The following is a 13535-nucleotide window of genomic DNA, read 5'->3' as shown; positions in this document are numbered from 1 at the left end:
TCCTTCATGCACACATATGCTTTATTGAGAATTCACAGCAAAAGAATGATTAATCACTCACAGAGCAAACCACCTGACAGTAACCCTCACTCCATAGCCTTTAAATAGCACACCAACTTTCATTAATTGCTTCTGATTTAGTTGTCCACTACCCTTTCATGTAAAAAGCCCCAGACGACACTGGAATAAATATGCCACCCAGCTTCCAAATTCAAAGAAACAGTTTATTATTATTGCCCTTATGTGCTGGTTAGAGGCAGAGTGAGTGGTCAGGTTAACCACACAACTGATTTGACCTCTGTATGGCTGGAACCAGAACGATTTAAACAGGTGTCAGAGTCCTATAGAAGACACAGTATTTAAAACCAGTAAACTGAAGTGACTATCAACTCATTGCTACCCCACTCCAATAATAAGTCATTTGTTATTAGTTTTATTTTGAATAAAATGTGAATCCCCTGTCCGAACCAAATGCAAATTGAGCCTACTCTTGTTAGAAAGGCAGGGACAGCCAGATAACCACACAGAATAAAACAAAACAAATTCAAGATGAGTAGGCTCTGTCTATATTGTATTCAAATTCCCACCCCTGGTCGGAAGTGTGAACACTGGTTTACATGCATTTCATCTGAAGCATTGCAGCTGAATACGTCACATCAGAATGGAAGGACTCTGGTAAATTTCCAAAAGTTACACGATTTGGTAACATTTGGTCAACTGATTATCGTTTCTAAAAGTGTCCGACAGGAGCAGGACATTGCGACTACTAAAGCACCCACTGTGCTCAAGGCTTAAGGAACTGAATACACCATTTAAGCAAAAGTTACAGGTGTCTATGAGCATGGTAGCCCTGTTTAATGTCTAATAATTGTATCCTACAGATTCACTGTAGATTGATTTTCCTAATGAAAACCTGCTGCCTACAAGTGTGTGAGGAGAAGGCAACAAAGGTCTGTAACTGACTTCTATCTTAATAATATTTTCTCATATTTTTCTTATTTAATTCAAAACTTTTCTTGTAGAACCAACAAACTAATGGATATAGCATCACTTGAAGACATTTTCACACATGAAGCTCCAGGGTTTTCTGGTTCCAAACAAACAACATATCATCACAACTGGTTCACATTCAGTCAAGGCCAAGATATCTGGGAATTTACTTTCCATTTTCTAACCATTTGGGAAGGGAAAAAGATTTAACGCTTGAGTAAATTTAAAAAATAAAAATAAAATAAAAAATCTACTGCAGACTTTATGCAGAAAAAATCTTCACCTCAGAAAATCAGCTCAGGATATTTTCCACAGTTGTACGTTCTTATATGTAGCACACATGTGTTCTTGTGTTAAAATGACTTTAGATTTCTTGCAGCTCCTTATGGAGCCACCAGCTTAGAAAACAGTTCTCACACAAAAGCACAAAGTAAGGCAATGTACAGCACTCACAAAAACACAAACACAAAGAAACATTACCCAAGTACTTGAAAAGTCTCTAATCCCTCTTAAACTGCCTACAGAGAATGACGCTTGGTATATCAACCGATGTTAGCATAGAAACATTCATTGACAGTCTAGTTTAGTGCAGATCAAACACACTCAAATCAGGTACAATGGAAATTTGTCACACTGTATATTTTACACTTAGCAAACCCAACATCTAACAGCCTTCAAACAGCTGCAGTACCATCAGTCTGTAACAGACCAATCCCACCATTGAACTTTTGGAACAACCAAAAAGGTCCCAAGTCAAACTAAAGGAACAGGTCACTCACAAGCTCAAGACACATCCTTGACTTTGTATTTCGCTGGGATTTTTCACAATGTAGCATTATTTCACAGTGAAACAGTCCAGCTTCAGGGGTTATAGAAATATCAGACAGACGGTACAGAAAGATTTCAGAGCAGTAAGCAGGAAGAGGTTCAACATTTTCAGTATGATGAAGTACTAAGAGAATTAAAAGGCTAATCAAAATTCAAAACCATGCACATGGAGTCAGTGTACAGTTTAGCATCCACCAAATCTGGCACCGGCATTTCAGCAGTTTTTCCCGTCAATTAATTTTCCAAGTGTGTAGACTGCACAGTAGCAGAAATTGTTTTCAAACTGGAGACAATATACATCAGTCCAGCTCAGGTTGTTTTACATACATCTGTGAAATACATTTCTCTATGAAAGGTTTTTTAGAAAACTTACATTTAGCTGATGGCAACATGACACCACTGAAACACACGATTGATTTTCTTGTGACGTTCTGCTTTTAAATTGATGTCAATGATTTTGACTGAGCTTATGTGGTGGGACTTATACACTGCTCTCGGCAGAGGTGAGATCCCCTTGCTGTATAATCTGTAGTCTTTAGCTTTGATGTTCTGCTCATGTATGTAAAACGGTGGAGGCGACGCTGTGTGAAGTAGCTGAGAAGGTGCTGACTGACGTCACGCTAAGTCTGACTCATGTATTTGCAGGAATCTGAAGAGGAATGCAGAAATATAGGAACTTTTGCATTATTTTAGCTGATTAAAGCTCCCATCACTGAAAGAGAAAGGAAGGACATCATGTGGTGTGGGAAAAAGTCCCTTTACTGTACACATTTAAAAATAATAATCCAATTTAAATCTGGTATGGTTGTTCAATCTTGCAGTCATATCAGACTCCCATACTCTCTGGGAGTTCATATTTGGACTTCACAGAGAGCAAACATCACAACCTGTGTCGAAACGACCAAACCTTCATGCAGCTCTCAGGATGAATAGAAACAGGCCGTGAGTCACAACTCGCAGACTAAAAAGCAGCTTTCAGTGTCCAAGCCCAAAGGTGGTCTATCAGGTCAGGAGCATGCTACATCATCAATTTGTATTTGTCCCAGGATCAGACCGCAAATAGCCTTTTGATTTTTATAGGAGTAGAAGCAGACATTTTGGACTACATCTTGTGAAATACATGTGCTGACTGACTCGTGACTGAATATATTTTACAGTGTAGCTGAGATAGGCTGCAGCCCTCCCATGACCCTGACAAGGATAAGCGGAAGAGGATGGATGGATGGGTGTATATATTACAAGAGACCCTGGACTACAGTTTGATAGACCTGCAGCTCAAGTGTGATCAAGAACAGCAAAGTAAACTATTACACCAAGTGAACTGTGATGTGTTCATATAACATAGGGTAGTTAACCCCATATTACAGTGGAAGTTTATGATATGAAGACATATGGAGTGTATTTGCCCAGTCTCAAATAATACTACTATGGTACTATTAGTACTACTACTACTAATAATAATAATAATAATGATAATGAGGGGGATTACTCAATCTTGATGAGTATTCTAGTGTGCTTGCCTGTAACATGTTCTTTTCTTATTCTTGTTTTCTCTTCTGATTGTTGTGATAAAGACGATGAACACCAGAGATGTCCCTCTGTGGGTTTTGTTGCAGTGTTCAGTGTTGTGCTCCTCAGTTTGGGGGGTGGGGGGTTGTTTTCCACTGTATGTCCTTGTATGCAAGTTCCTGACAAAAGGAAGACATGTCGGTTCTCCACGCTGCAAGAAAGTATGCTTTCAGAGGAGTGAGTATTCAGAGCCATTGTGCCAGCTGTTGCAGTTTCCAGTCATAGCCAATTTGGCTCCACAGTCCTGCTCTTTTGTCCATGCTGGTAATTGTGACTCCAGTGCAACTTGATGGTAGATGTTTGGTGTCCCATGATGATGAAATCATGCAGGCCTGATTATGTTTCCAGCCCACTCTTGCTGGCTGCTGTGTCACCCTAATCAAACCACCTATGGCCCTGTCTCCGTGTGTTTCACTGCTTGTCATTGTCTGTGTTACCTCGTAGTCTTTTCAGTAAGGCCTCGTGATCTATACCTACACTGGCCACCAGTCCTCCTTCATTTTCTGGAGCTCCTCTGTAGTCGATGTTCTCTCCCTTCAGAGTTGTCATTTGGCCCCCTACAATCACAGTGATTACATGATTGAAATGGTCATTGGACAACAATACAGCTGCATTTAGTATTTCATTTCTTTTGAAGTATCTGTTTAGGTGTAGTTAAGCCAACATGCAGCCTAAGGTAATAACTGTTACTTTCATTAAGGAGGCTGCATGATTGGTTCAGTTTGCTGTTTGGATTGTCCAAAATATTATGGACAGTTATATAAAAATAGGATAATGTATTAAATCTTTTCAAATGAAACTGGAACCAGAAGCTTCTTGACGAGGACTCGTGCTTATTGTGTAGTGATCTTTTTAGCCTCGTCTGAGACGTACCATCTCACAATGCTCTTGTTAATTTAATGAAGTGGGAAAACAGGACAGGCTGGAAAAAAATCTTTGCTACGTTACCCAGTTCAGTCAGTAGTGCAGCACCAGCACAGATGTCCCACTTCTTAATAACGGTGGTGTGGACGTAAACATCTGCCTCCTCTGTAAGGCTTGTCTCACTTGAATGTGTGTCCAGCAGTGACAGTACTTTGTATCCTGAGAAAGACAGAAATATTAAACCATGTTAGCATCCTCATCCGCCATAGCTGAGGTATGACATCTTGTACTAATGTTTGAAAGCAGGAAAAAAGGAAAATTTTTAAAATTTAAAAACATACATTAGAAAAAAAAAAAGCAACAATAAAAACAAACTTTTTGCATTTTCTTAAATTATAGAAACTAACTAACTGACTGCAACACAAAGTCTTTGTGTGAATGGAAAATGGATTTGAAAACTAGACATTTAAGTGCAATTAAAGCCTTTGACTTTTAAATATTAAATAAATGTAAGGGACCACTCACCTGCTCCACCTGCTTCTATGATTGTTGTGCTGTTTCCAAAAGCATTCCGAATACGATTTTTAACTTTTCCAGAGTGAGAACGTGATACTATCACTTTCTTAGGGCTGGCGTTGTAGGATGAGCGGCGATTCACATTTGATCCATGACCTACGACCGCCCAGGCTGAAGGAATGATGAAAAGTACACAGAGAGACGGAAGAAGCTGTAAATGTCTCTTTTTCAGAGAGAGAAAAAGTCTTTTACAGTTAAAATAAATGAATAAATGTTTGCAAAAAACCCCAAATACATTTAAAGCAATTTGGCCCAAAGTTACACATGTTTTTTTGTATATGTTCAACTTTTCCAAGTGATTGACAAATGCCAATATGCAGGTGTGTGCAGTGTAATAGTGGCGCTCTGAATACAAATAAACACAATAAGTCTTCTGGATTATTTTGGCTTTAAAATGGTGTATGCTGCTCATTGCATTAGCAGCTGGTGAATGTTTAGAACATAAAGAGGGAGATCTGTTTTTAGGAGCTGAGACACGAGGCTTCAAAATGCAGAGCAAGAAGCTTTTTTTTTTTTTTAAACGTACAATGTATGCACAAAGTGTATCGGGTGTTCGGTGCCTCACAGCAAAATAGCCAAACTATTAACGAAGGTGACGCCTCACAGACATCCATCAGATAGAGCTGCCTGTGCCTTCAACTGTCAGTCCAAGCAGCCATGCCCCTAATAACAGTAGTCCTTAAGAAAATCCAGAGGTAAGTTGTAAACATATTCAACCCTGTACAGCTGCTGAAGTGAGAAATATCCACTGACAGCACAACAGGTTTTTATACCAGCCTATTAAAAATTCTTTATGGCCAAATTGGGCATTGTAACAGGGAAGTCTACAGAGAATGTGATACTTTTAGAGCCAGCCTCTATTGGCCAAGCTCCAAAGGAAGAGGAACGAATGGTTTCCGGCACTTGACATTTGATTAACTGTGTAGCACCAGAATTTGCTGCTTCTGCACCGTAACACAGCAATTGTGACGCAGTTGTGCTTTACAGTTTACTTATTTACCAAGATGACTTCCCAAATGGGAAGACCAATAACTTAGAAAAAGAAAACGCCCCTGAAAACTCACCAAGTGATGGACTTGGCCAATCACCCAAGAAGCTGACTTCGCTCAACAATGACCTTATATTATTGGACTGGATGTGTAACAATAAAATGTGGAGCCTTGTTTAATGTGAAAGCGGCTGAAGCACTTAACCTTACCAGTGAAGCCAGCAAATGGCTGGTGTACAACTCCAATCACAGGTTTACCATCTACAGCCACACACACCATGGTGGTCACATATTTCACCAGATTCTCTGTGGACAGATGAGCAAAGAGGCAGAAGGCAGAATGAGGATAAGACAGAAACGGATAAAAAGACATCTTAATCTAGAATAAAATGCATGAATCACAACAATAATTTATGCTGTTGTTAAAACCCAAAGGGTCCCGTGGCAGTTTAAATGTTTAAGCTTGATATACAAGCGTTTGAAAATGACTCTCTCTGGCTTTACTTTTTCCACAGAAATGTTCCTTAATAACACAGTTATGGATCCCAGCACAATACAAGTATCACTTTCATATTACATTTGCATGGCACTGAAAGCCTTTCCGCAGCCTCACATGCTACTTCTTAAGAAATCAACATGCTTCAGTTTAGAACACGTCACTGTGGCCGGTGGAAACGTTGGACGTCGGCGACTCATTGTCAGTCACCTAAATCAACTAATCATCTCTAAACACACTTCTGCTTTAATTACCGCCCACTGCACGCTTTTCAAGCGTACAGCAACCAGCATACTAATTTTAAACTAAAGTAGGTCATGTGCACAGCCTGTCACCCACAGAGACTCAGTATGCGCATACATAAGGACACGTTCACAGAGTCAGTCTCACAAATACACATCAGCACCCAGTGTGTTCCTCCATCTGGGAGGCTGCCAACGAAACAGGCCAACATTTAAACTGTTACCCGGGTACATCATGAGAAAGAATGCTAATGACATGATATATTTTACAAATAAATTATTATTCAATTTTAATCTCATTTTAATATAAATTAATAATTTATATTAAAACGAGAATGCAGCGGAGTTTCTCTTGCTCTATATTAATAAAGAGGTCAATTGTTGTTATATAACACTGTTTTATATAACAATACTGACTGTAAAGACATTTTATCAGGATATATTTTTCTTTATTTAACAAATAATGAGCTTTAGAATAAACCAAAACATCTCAGTTGTGCAATTCTGAGCATGTTCAATGGCCTTGTGTCGAGGAAACAAACAGATCTTTACTGAACTTGTGTAACTGGATTTCTTTTAATCAATTTCCAACAAATGATTTTATACAGTATTGTGCAAAAGACTTGAGCAATCCCTTATTTATTTGTCTTATGTTCTCTTGTCCACACCATGCCAAAATACACCACGTTTCCATCTAACAGCACTTTCAGAATCACCTTTTTGGTGCAGAAATACTATTTAATGCCTATGAAAATATATTTATTATTTTTGCAGATTCAATTCAAGAAATGGGAATTAATTACATGTTTTCGAGACAGGGTTACTGCACCGAGCGCTCCAATTACCATGGACTACTGTTGCCTTCCCCCTCCACATCTTCTCGAGCCTTTCTCTCAGTATTTCTCGAGCGTCTCGTGTTCCTTCTTCCTGATGTTGCTGTCATTAAGTATTGCTACATCTATCACTACAGCCGTCTTCCTCTGCTTGTCCACCACTACTATGTCCGGTCGGTTAGCCAATCCGTATCTGGAAGTCCCACAGGATCTTAGCTCGGCCATGCTCAACCACCCATTTTGAATAGAATAAACAGACACACACAAACCCTCTATAGTCTATTCTATCTTTTGTTTTGAAAATGGTAGATTTGACATCATCAAACATCATACACAAAATAAGAAAAACCTCACTGAGAGCACACAAGCTGCCACACTATTAGTTGAATATACCATTCTCCTGTGGAACTTCAAATATGATATCAGTATGAGATGAGGCTGGCTGAGCGTCAGTGATATGCACACCTGTGTATTCCTGTGTCGCGTCTAGGGGATCGATCCACACAGTAATGCTCTCGACTGGAATGTCACTGCTCCCCTTAAACTTCTCACTTATTGCACCTGGAATGTTCTGGCTCCATTGTATTGAATTATCCTCCATGTTGTCGTGTTCTTCACTGTTCACCTAAAAACAAACACACAGAGAGGGAGATTAGTCCCAGTTTGTGATTTAACTCCCAGATTTGTGGAGCCGCTTATAAATGAGAGCCCTCACCTGCCAACAAATACAAGGCAAGATAATTTGTGTTTTCCCAGGAGATTTCAAGGCAGCATGCAGAAGTAAAGAAATCTGGGCTCACCGTAACTTCAGGGAATGTGTTCTTCAGTAGGTAAAACATCTTTCTGTGAGACTGCAGGTCGCCCATAGTGAGTGGATCGTTAGCTCCTTCCTTTGTTTTGCCCTTTGATTTCTCCTGCAGGACATTTTCTTCACGCACCTGCTTTACCTAGAGAGATTTACAAAGCAAAACAAAGCTCACATTTTCACCAGCTAATGATGGCTGTGTGTGGCTTACTTTTCTCTATAAATTCATTCATTATCCAGTTTATTCTACACTTTGCAGATGGTTTGCTTGATATCTGTGAAGGAGTCGTTTAGAAAGGTTTTTTTTCTTTTGAAACATAAAAACATCAATATTTAACTACAATCAGAGATTGACACAAATTTGTCAGTGGCAAGAAATTTTATTTTCAGTCATATGGGGCTTAAATAAAATTGAACTCTTACCTCTTTGCCACCTAGTTCTGCTGCCTCCATTGAGACAGCCAACAGGTCCCTCAAGTCCACTGTTCTTCTCTGCCTGCATGGATAAATGGACAAAACAAGAATCGTTAGCTTCCCAATGAACTTTTCCTCACAGCTAACCTGCTGAAACTGTATGAGCCTTATCAGGTTTTATATGATGCTAGAATTTCAAACTCAATAATATTTAGTAGTACTTTTGATACTATGGGGAAAGCTTTGAGCTCATCTTGAAGTAATAGCAGTAATGACAAGTACGTCATTTCTTGACAAAGTAAACTTGTTAACTTTTATCAAATTTGCCCAGTTACACGTTAGTTTTACTCAGCTACGTATTTAGGATCACGTTTGGAGGTTTTAATCATTTCATTACAGATCATGACAGTAAATTATATTTTAGAACCTACTAATAAACAAAGGGTACAGCAAACAATACAATACCTAACACATCCAAATAATTTAATTATTATAAAAGAGCAGCACTATGAAAATATTAAAAATGAACTTTGGATAAAGTGAGCTTATGCCAAAATAAAAACTGAAAAAAAAAGAAGAAAAAAGTTCACACTGCTCTGCCTCAGTCGCAGCTCTTCAGGCCTCAAACAGTCTGATTTGACTGCTCCGTTCTGGATTTCACTCTTTGGTCCTCCACACAGCGAGCATTGTGTCCACTCTGCCACAGCTCAATATGCAAACCATTCAGCCTGCAATATTTATTGATCTTTTATCCAACTACAGTCTGGTAGCCATTACCTTAATGACAATGATTAATGTTGCTATTGGGTGATCGCTAATAAAAATTCACACGCACACCAGCCAGGTTGACATTTCTGGTAACTATTTAATAATTCAATGTTGTTGAAATGGGAGCTTGAATGACCTCTGACATTCCGTCATTTTCAGTCCAGTATTTGAACCTGATCATTGTGAGATGAATATATTTCTTTCTTAAACCACTTAACACTGACATATAAATCATTCACACATAAAAAAGGCATCCAGCTCAAGTGATGAGCCAGCGTTCTGCCTACACATGAAAGACAACTTAGCAAAGAGCCAATTTTAAGTTCTATTTAAGCACTTTATTAGCAGCAGTATAATAAAGTTTACTCCAATTTCTTTAGTTGAAGTTACAAAAATACCCAAGATAACAGGTTGAAAGGCATCGGATAATAAAATGCTTATCAGCTTTTAGCTGAAAACTTGGACTATCTCTGCATGGTACGAAGTGCATCCTTAGCAAAATAATGTTGAGGAATCTAAACAAGTAGAGGACAAAAGAAAAAGTGGGCCTAAAAAATAAAGATAAGCAGTATCTTAAACTCTTTCATTTTTCAGCATGAAAAAGATCCCAAAGACTCTGCAAACGTAGTAAAAGAGTACCCGGATAGAAAAATGGACAAATGAACATCATCAATCATGGATTGGCATCCTTAGAGCTGGGACTTAAACAACAGGGTGGGATGATTTTGACAAGAGAACGGAACAAAACGCAGCCAACATCCAAAGAACTTTGAATGTCCTTCGACTACTTAAAGAAATTATAGGAAAGATTACCTAAGAGAGTTCAGCCTTTCAAACTTCTTGAAATTACACAAACACGTTTGTGTTGTATGCTTGAATGTTTCAATGAATTGCTGCAGCTATTTAACATTTTTTTAGTAAGAAATGAAGGCTGGATCAAGACTTTTGCACAGTACTGAATGTTATTCTTCATTTGCTGGCTGGTCTTGTCAATAAAGAACTAGAAAAGGGATGACATAGCTTCATCTTAGCCTTGTGATTATAGGTGTGGGTATTTAGCCAAAGATTTGGAGATTTTAAAATGGGCTGAGGCAGTGTTTAGTTTCAAACAGTGTCACAGAACTACATCAAGGCTAGTCCTAGGCATTTTTTAAACAAAACATACCAGTGCTATCACAGTATTCACAAAACCCACACTGATTACAACCCTCTTAACTAAAGCCAGTTCTCTCTCTCTATTTTTTTTCCCCTAAACTACACAGAGTCGTTTAGAAAGGCATATTCATTCTGCAGGACAACAAAGCCAACTGCACAGGCAAAATCATTCAGAGTCAAGTTCAGAACAAAGAGCCCTGCCACATGTTGCATGTGCCTCACAAAGCCCTGCATCATAGTGGGGCTGCATGAAGTGACAGCCTTGAGAAGAACTAAATCCATTGAAACTGTGGCAAGTTATTTCCTTAACTTATTGAAAAATAAAGACACTTATACTTTAATTTTACTGCCTGAAACTGTCAAGTGTTACATGTAAATGTAAGAGTGATATGAGCCTGTGTTTCAGATTACCTGGTGACAGTGAGGTACCAACTGCTATCTGTTCTCAGAGTGGATGTTAGTGAGCTCTCCCTGTATGCTGCCAACGGGGAAGACCAACCAGATTAACCTGTCACATATGTGCACCTTCTTCATTCTGACCAGATTTCAGCTCAACCATGAAGATTAACATCAGAGTTTGAGTTACAATTACATCAATAAATCTGAGATCATCTGCCAGAAGGTGTTAATAGGTTCCTTTCTAAGAAACCTTACAGGTAGTTTCTTTGTGAGGGAACGGTACATAAAACCACTGACACCTGCAGATGCCATGTATGATGTATTGTGCACGGTGCAGACATGTGATGGGTTAATCTGGTTGGACTGCCCCGCTGGCAGCATACCAGGAGCGGACTAACATCCGCTCCGAGTACAGATAGTATAAAGCAGGGGTCCCCAATCCCAGTCCGCGAGGGCTGGTGTCCCTGCAGGTTTTAGATCTCACCCTGGGTCAACACACCTGAATCACATGATAAGTTCATTACCAAGCCTCTGGAGAACTTCAAGACATGTTGAGAATGTCATTTATCCATTTAAATCAGCTGTGATGGATCAAGGACACATCTAAAACCTGCAGGGACACCGGCCCTCGTGGACTGGGATTGGGCACCCCTGGTATAAAGTGTATGCTGCAGTTGTAGGGCTCACTAACAGCAGATCCCATAAAAATGTGTGCGAATAAGAACGTCAGGGAGAGAAATTACGAACACGCATCAGCACAGTTCTTTGGCGTCATACTGTCACCAGATAAACTCGCGCGCTTCATCTATTAACAAAGAATTGTGTCAGCTGACAAGAAAATAAATGCATTTTAGAGACATGTACATGAGAATAAAACCACAGACAGACACTCTACGAGCAGTGACAAGTTTTATCACGTTTTACCACTTACTGTGTTGAGAGGGGAGTCTGGGACCTGAAGGCAGCCAGGCGGCTGGAGATGACCCCGGAATACAGGTGGTAGATGACACCGACTCCAAGGAGACAGAACACCGCCACACCGAGCGGTGACAACCGGATACCCATCGGAGCCATGGCTACACGGAGAGCCTTTTCGGGTTTTTTAGCCGGAAAATGATTACTCAAATCCAAAATAAAAGCACATAAGTGCTTACAGGAGCTAGCTGACGTGGCTGTCCCCCGCCGCCAGTCACGAAAACCTAGATCCGCGTTGCCTCACAACTGCCAGCTAATCTTCTGATAAACACGTCGACTGTGCTAAAACAAAGCTAGGAAACAAGCTGTCAAATAACCCAACACACTGGCTATTTTTTAGCAGCTGACTAGCCGTTTAGCATCGTCCGACATGTCTGAGAGAATTCACCCAAAAACGAGGCCACCGCTCCCGTTTAGAACGACATTCCGATTCTTGGACAGCTCCCCCGCTCCTGGTTCTCGCTGTTAACTAACTGAAACGAGCCAAGTGTTCACAGCAGAACAAACACACCTCTGTTCACTCATTTTCTCTATGCACCTACAGATGTCGCGACTGCTCACTTCCCTTCCGGGTTATTGCTGCTTTCGTCACTGCTGTCAGTTCTTCTGCGTCTTGACTTTTTTTTTTTAAATTGCCGTTAAACTTCCAGATAGCACTTATTTTTATTACTACTAAAATTCTTCCATTTAGAAAAAATACATTAGGATGATTAAAAAAAACTTACTATAGCCAATAAATATTAGATAAGCTTTGGAAACCGATCTTTACCTAACAAAAAATCATATTTTGTCAGAAAACTGTTCATGATTTATGAAAATTATTAGTTTTTAATATTTTTACTAAAATTGGGTTCTTTTTATCGTAATGCTATCCTAATTTGACTTCTTATGCATATTAGCGAGTTATAAATGCATAATATTGACTTTGCAAGCATATAGCTTTTAGGCTTGCAAAGTCTCTAATAAGTGACTTCCTTATTTCTTTTCTTTTTTAGGAGAAACTGGTTCCCTTTCTAGTTAAAGGTGAATGACATGCACTAAAAACAATATCTTCAGTAGACAAATTCACAAGTTTTATGTAACACTACACATACTGTGCACTGACAGTGACGGATGCGCCTACAGTATGTGCAAACCTCCCGTTTATTTTAATAAACGAATGAAAAAATAAACATGTTTATTATTTATCTATACTAATTTATTTTACGAATCCAGATTACTATCAAAGTTGGCTAGTTGCTAGATTTATGTGGCCACAGAACAGTTTCCACTTTGCCTCAGTCAATTTTATTAACACAGCAGTGCTTTTGGATCATATTCCTATATGGCTTCTTCTTTGCTTTAATCAGTATATTTTGGTGTTCACAGTTCTGGGATTACTCCCGAGTCCATGCACTAATCACACACACAAATTTCAGCCTAATTGTTGCGCACAGAGATTTCTCCAGATTCTGGTATATTATGCACCGATATGAAATTTTTTTTTCAGTCATCACAATTTTACATTGAGGAAATGATTCTGAAATCATTCTATAATTTGTAAACAGTGTTCTTCCGACTGGTGAACCTCTATCCCATTCTTACTTCTAAGAAACAGATTCACTAAGATGCTCTCATTATTGTTTCTGACCTG

At 39.2% G+C, this 13535-nt stretch overlaps 1 protein-coding gene across 1 annotated transcript; it reads right to left on the bottom strand.

The window, feature by feature from the left end:
• Positions 1-2556: 2556 nt before the first annotated feature.
• Positions 2557-12462, bottom strand: bpnt2 (3'(2'), 5'-bisphosphate nucleotidase 2). Its single transcript, XM_026150109.2, has 8 exons — positions 11859-12462; positions 8615-8687; positions 8187-8333; positions 7852-8011; positions 6026-6121; positions 4777-4938; positions 4336-4470; positions 2557-3944 (listed from the first exon to the last, which is right to left on the bottom strand). The coding sequence occupies exons 1-8, from the start codon at positions 11999-12001 to the stop codon at positions 3799-3801; spliced, it is 1062 nt and encodes a 353-aa protein (XP_026005894.1). The 5' UTR covers positions 12002-12462; the 3' UTR covers positions 2557-3798.
• Positions 12463-13535: the final 1073 nt, after the last annotated feature.

Source organism: Astatotilapia calliptera, chromosome 18 (genome assembly GCF_964374335.1).
Source record: "Astatotilapia calliptera chromosome 18, fAstCal68.1, whole genome shotgun sequence".
Lineage (NCBI taxonomy): Eukaryota > Metazoa > Chordata > Actinopteri > Cichliformes > Cichlidae > Astatotilapia > Astatotilapia calliptera.
Note: the sequence above shows the minus strand (reverse complement) of the source record. Positions and strands in the feature narration are given on the sequence as shown.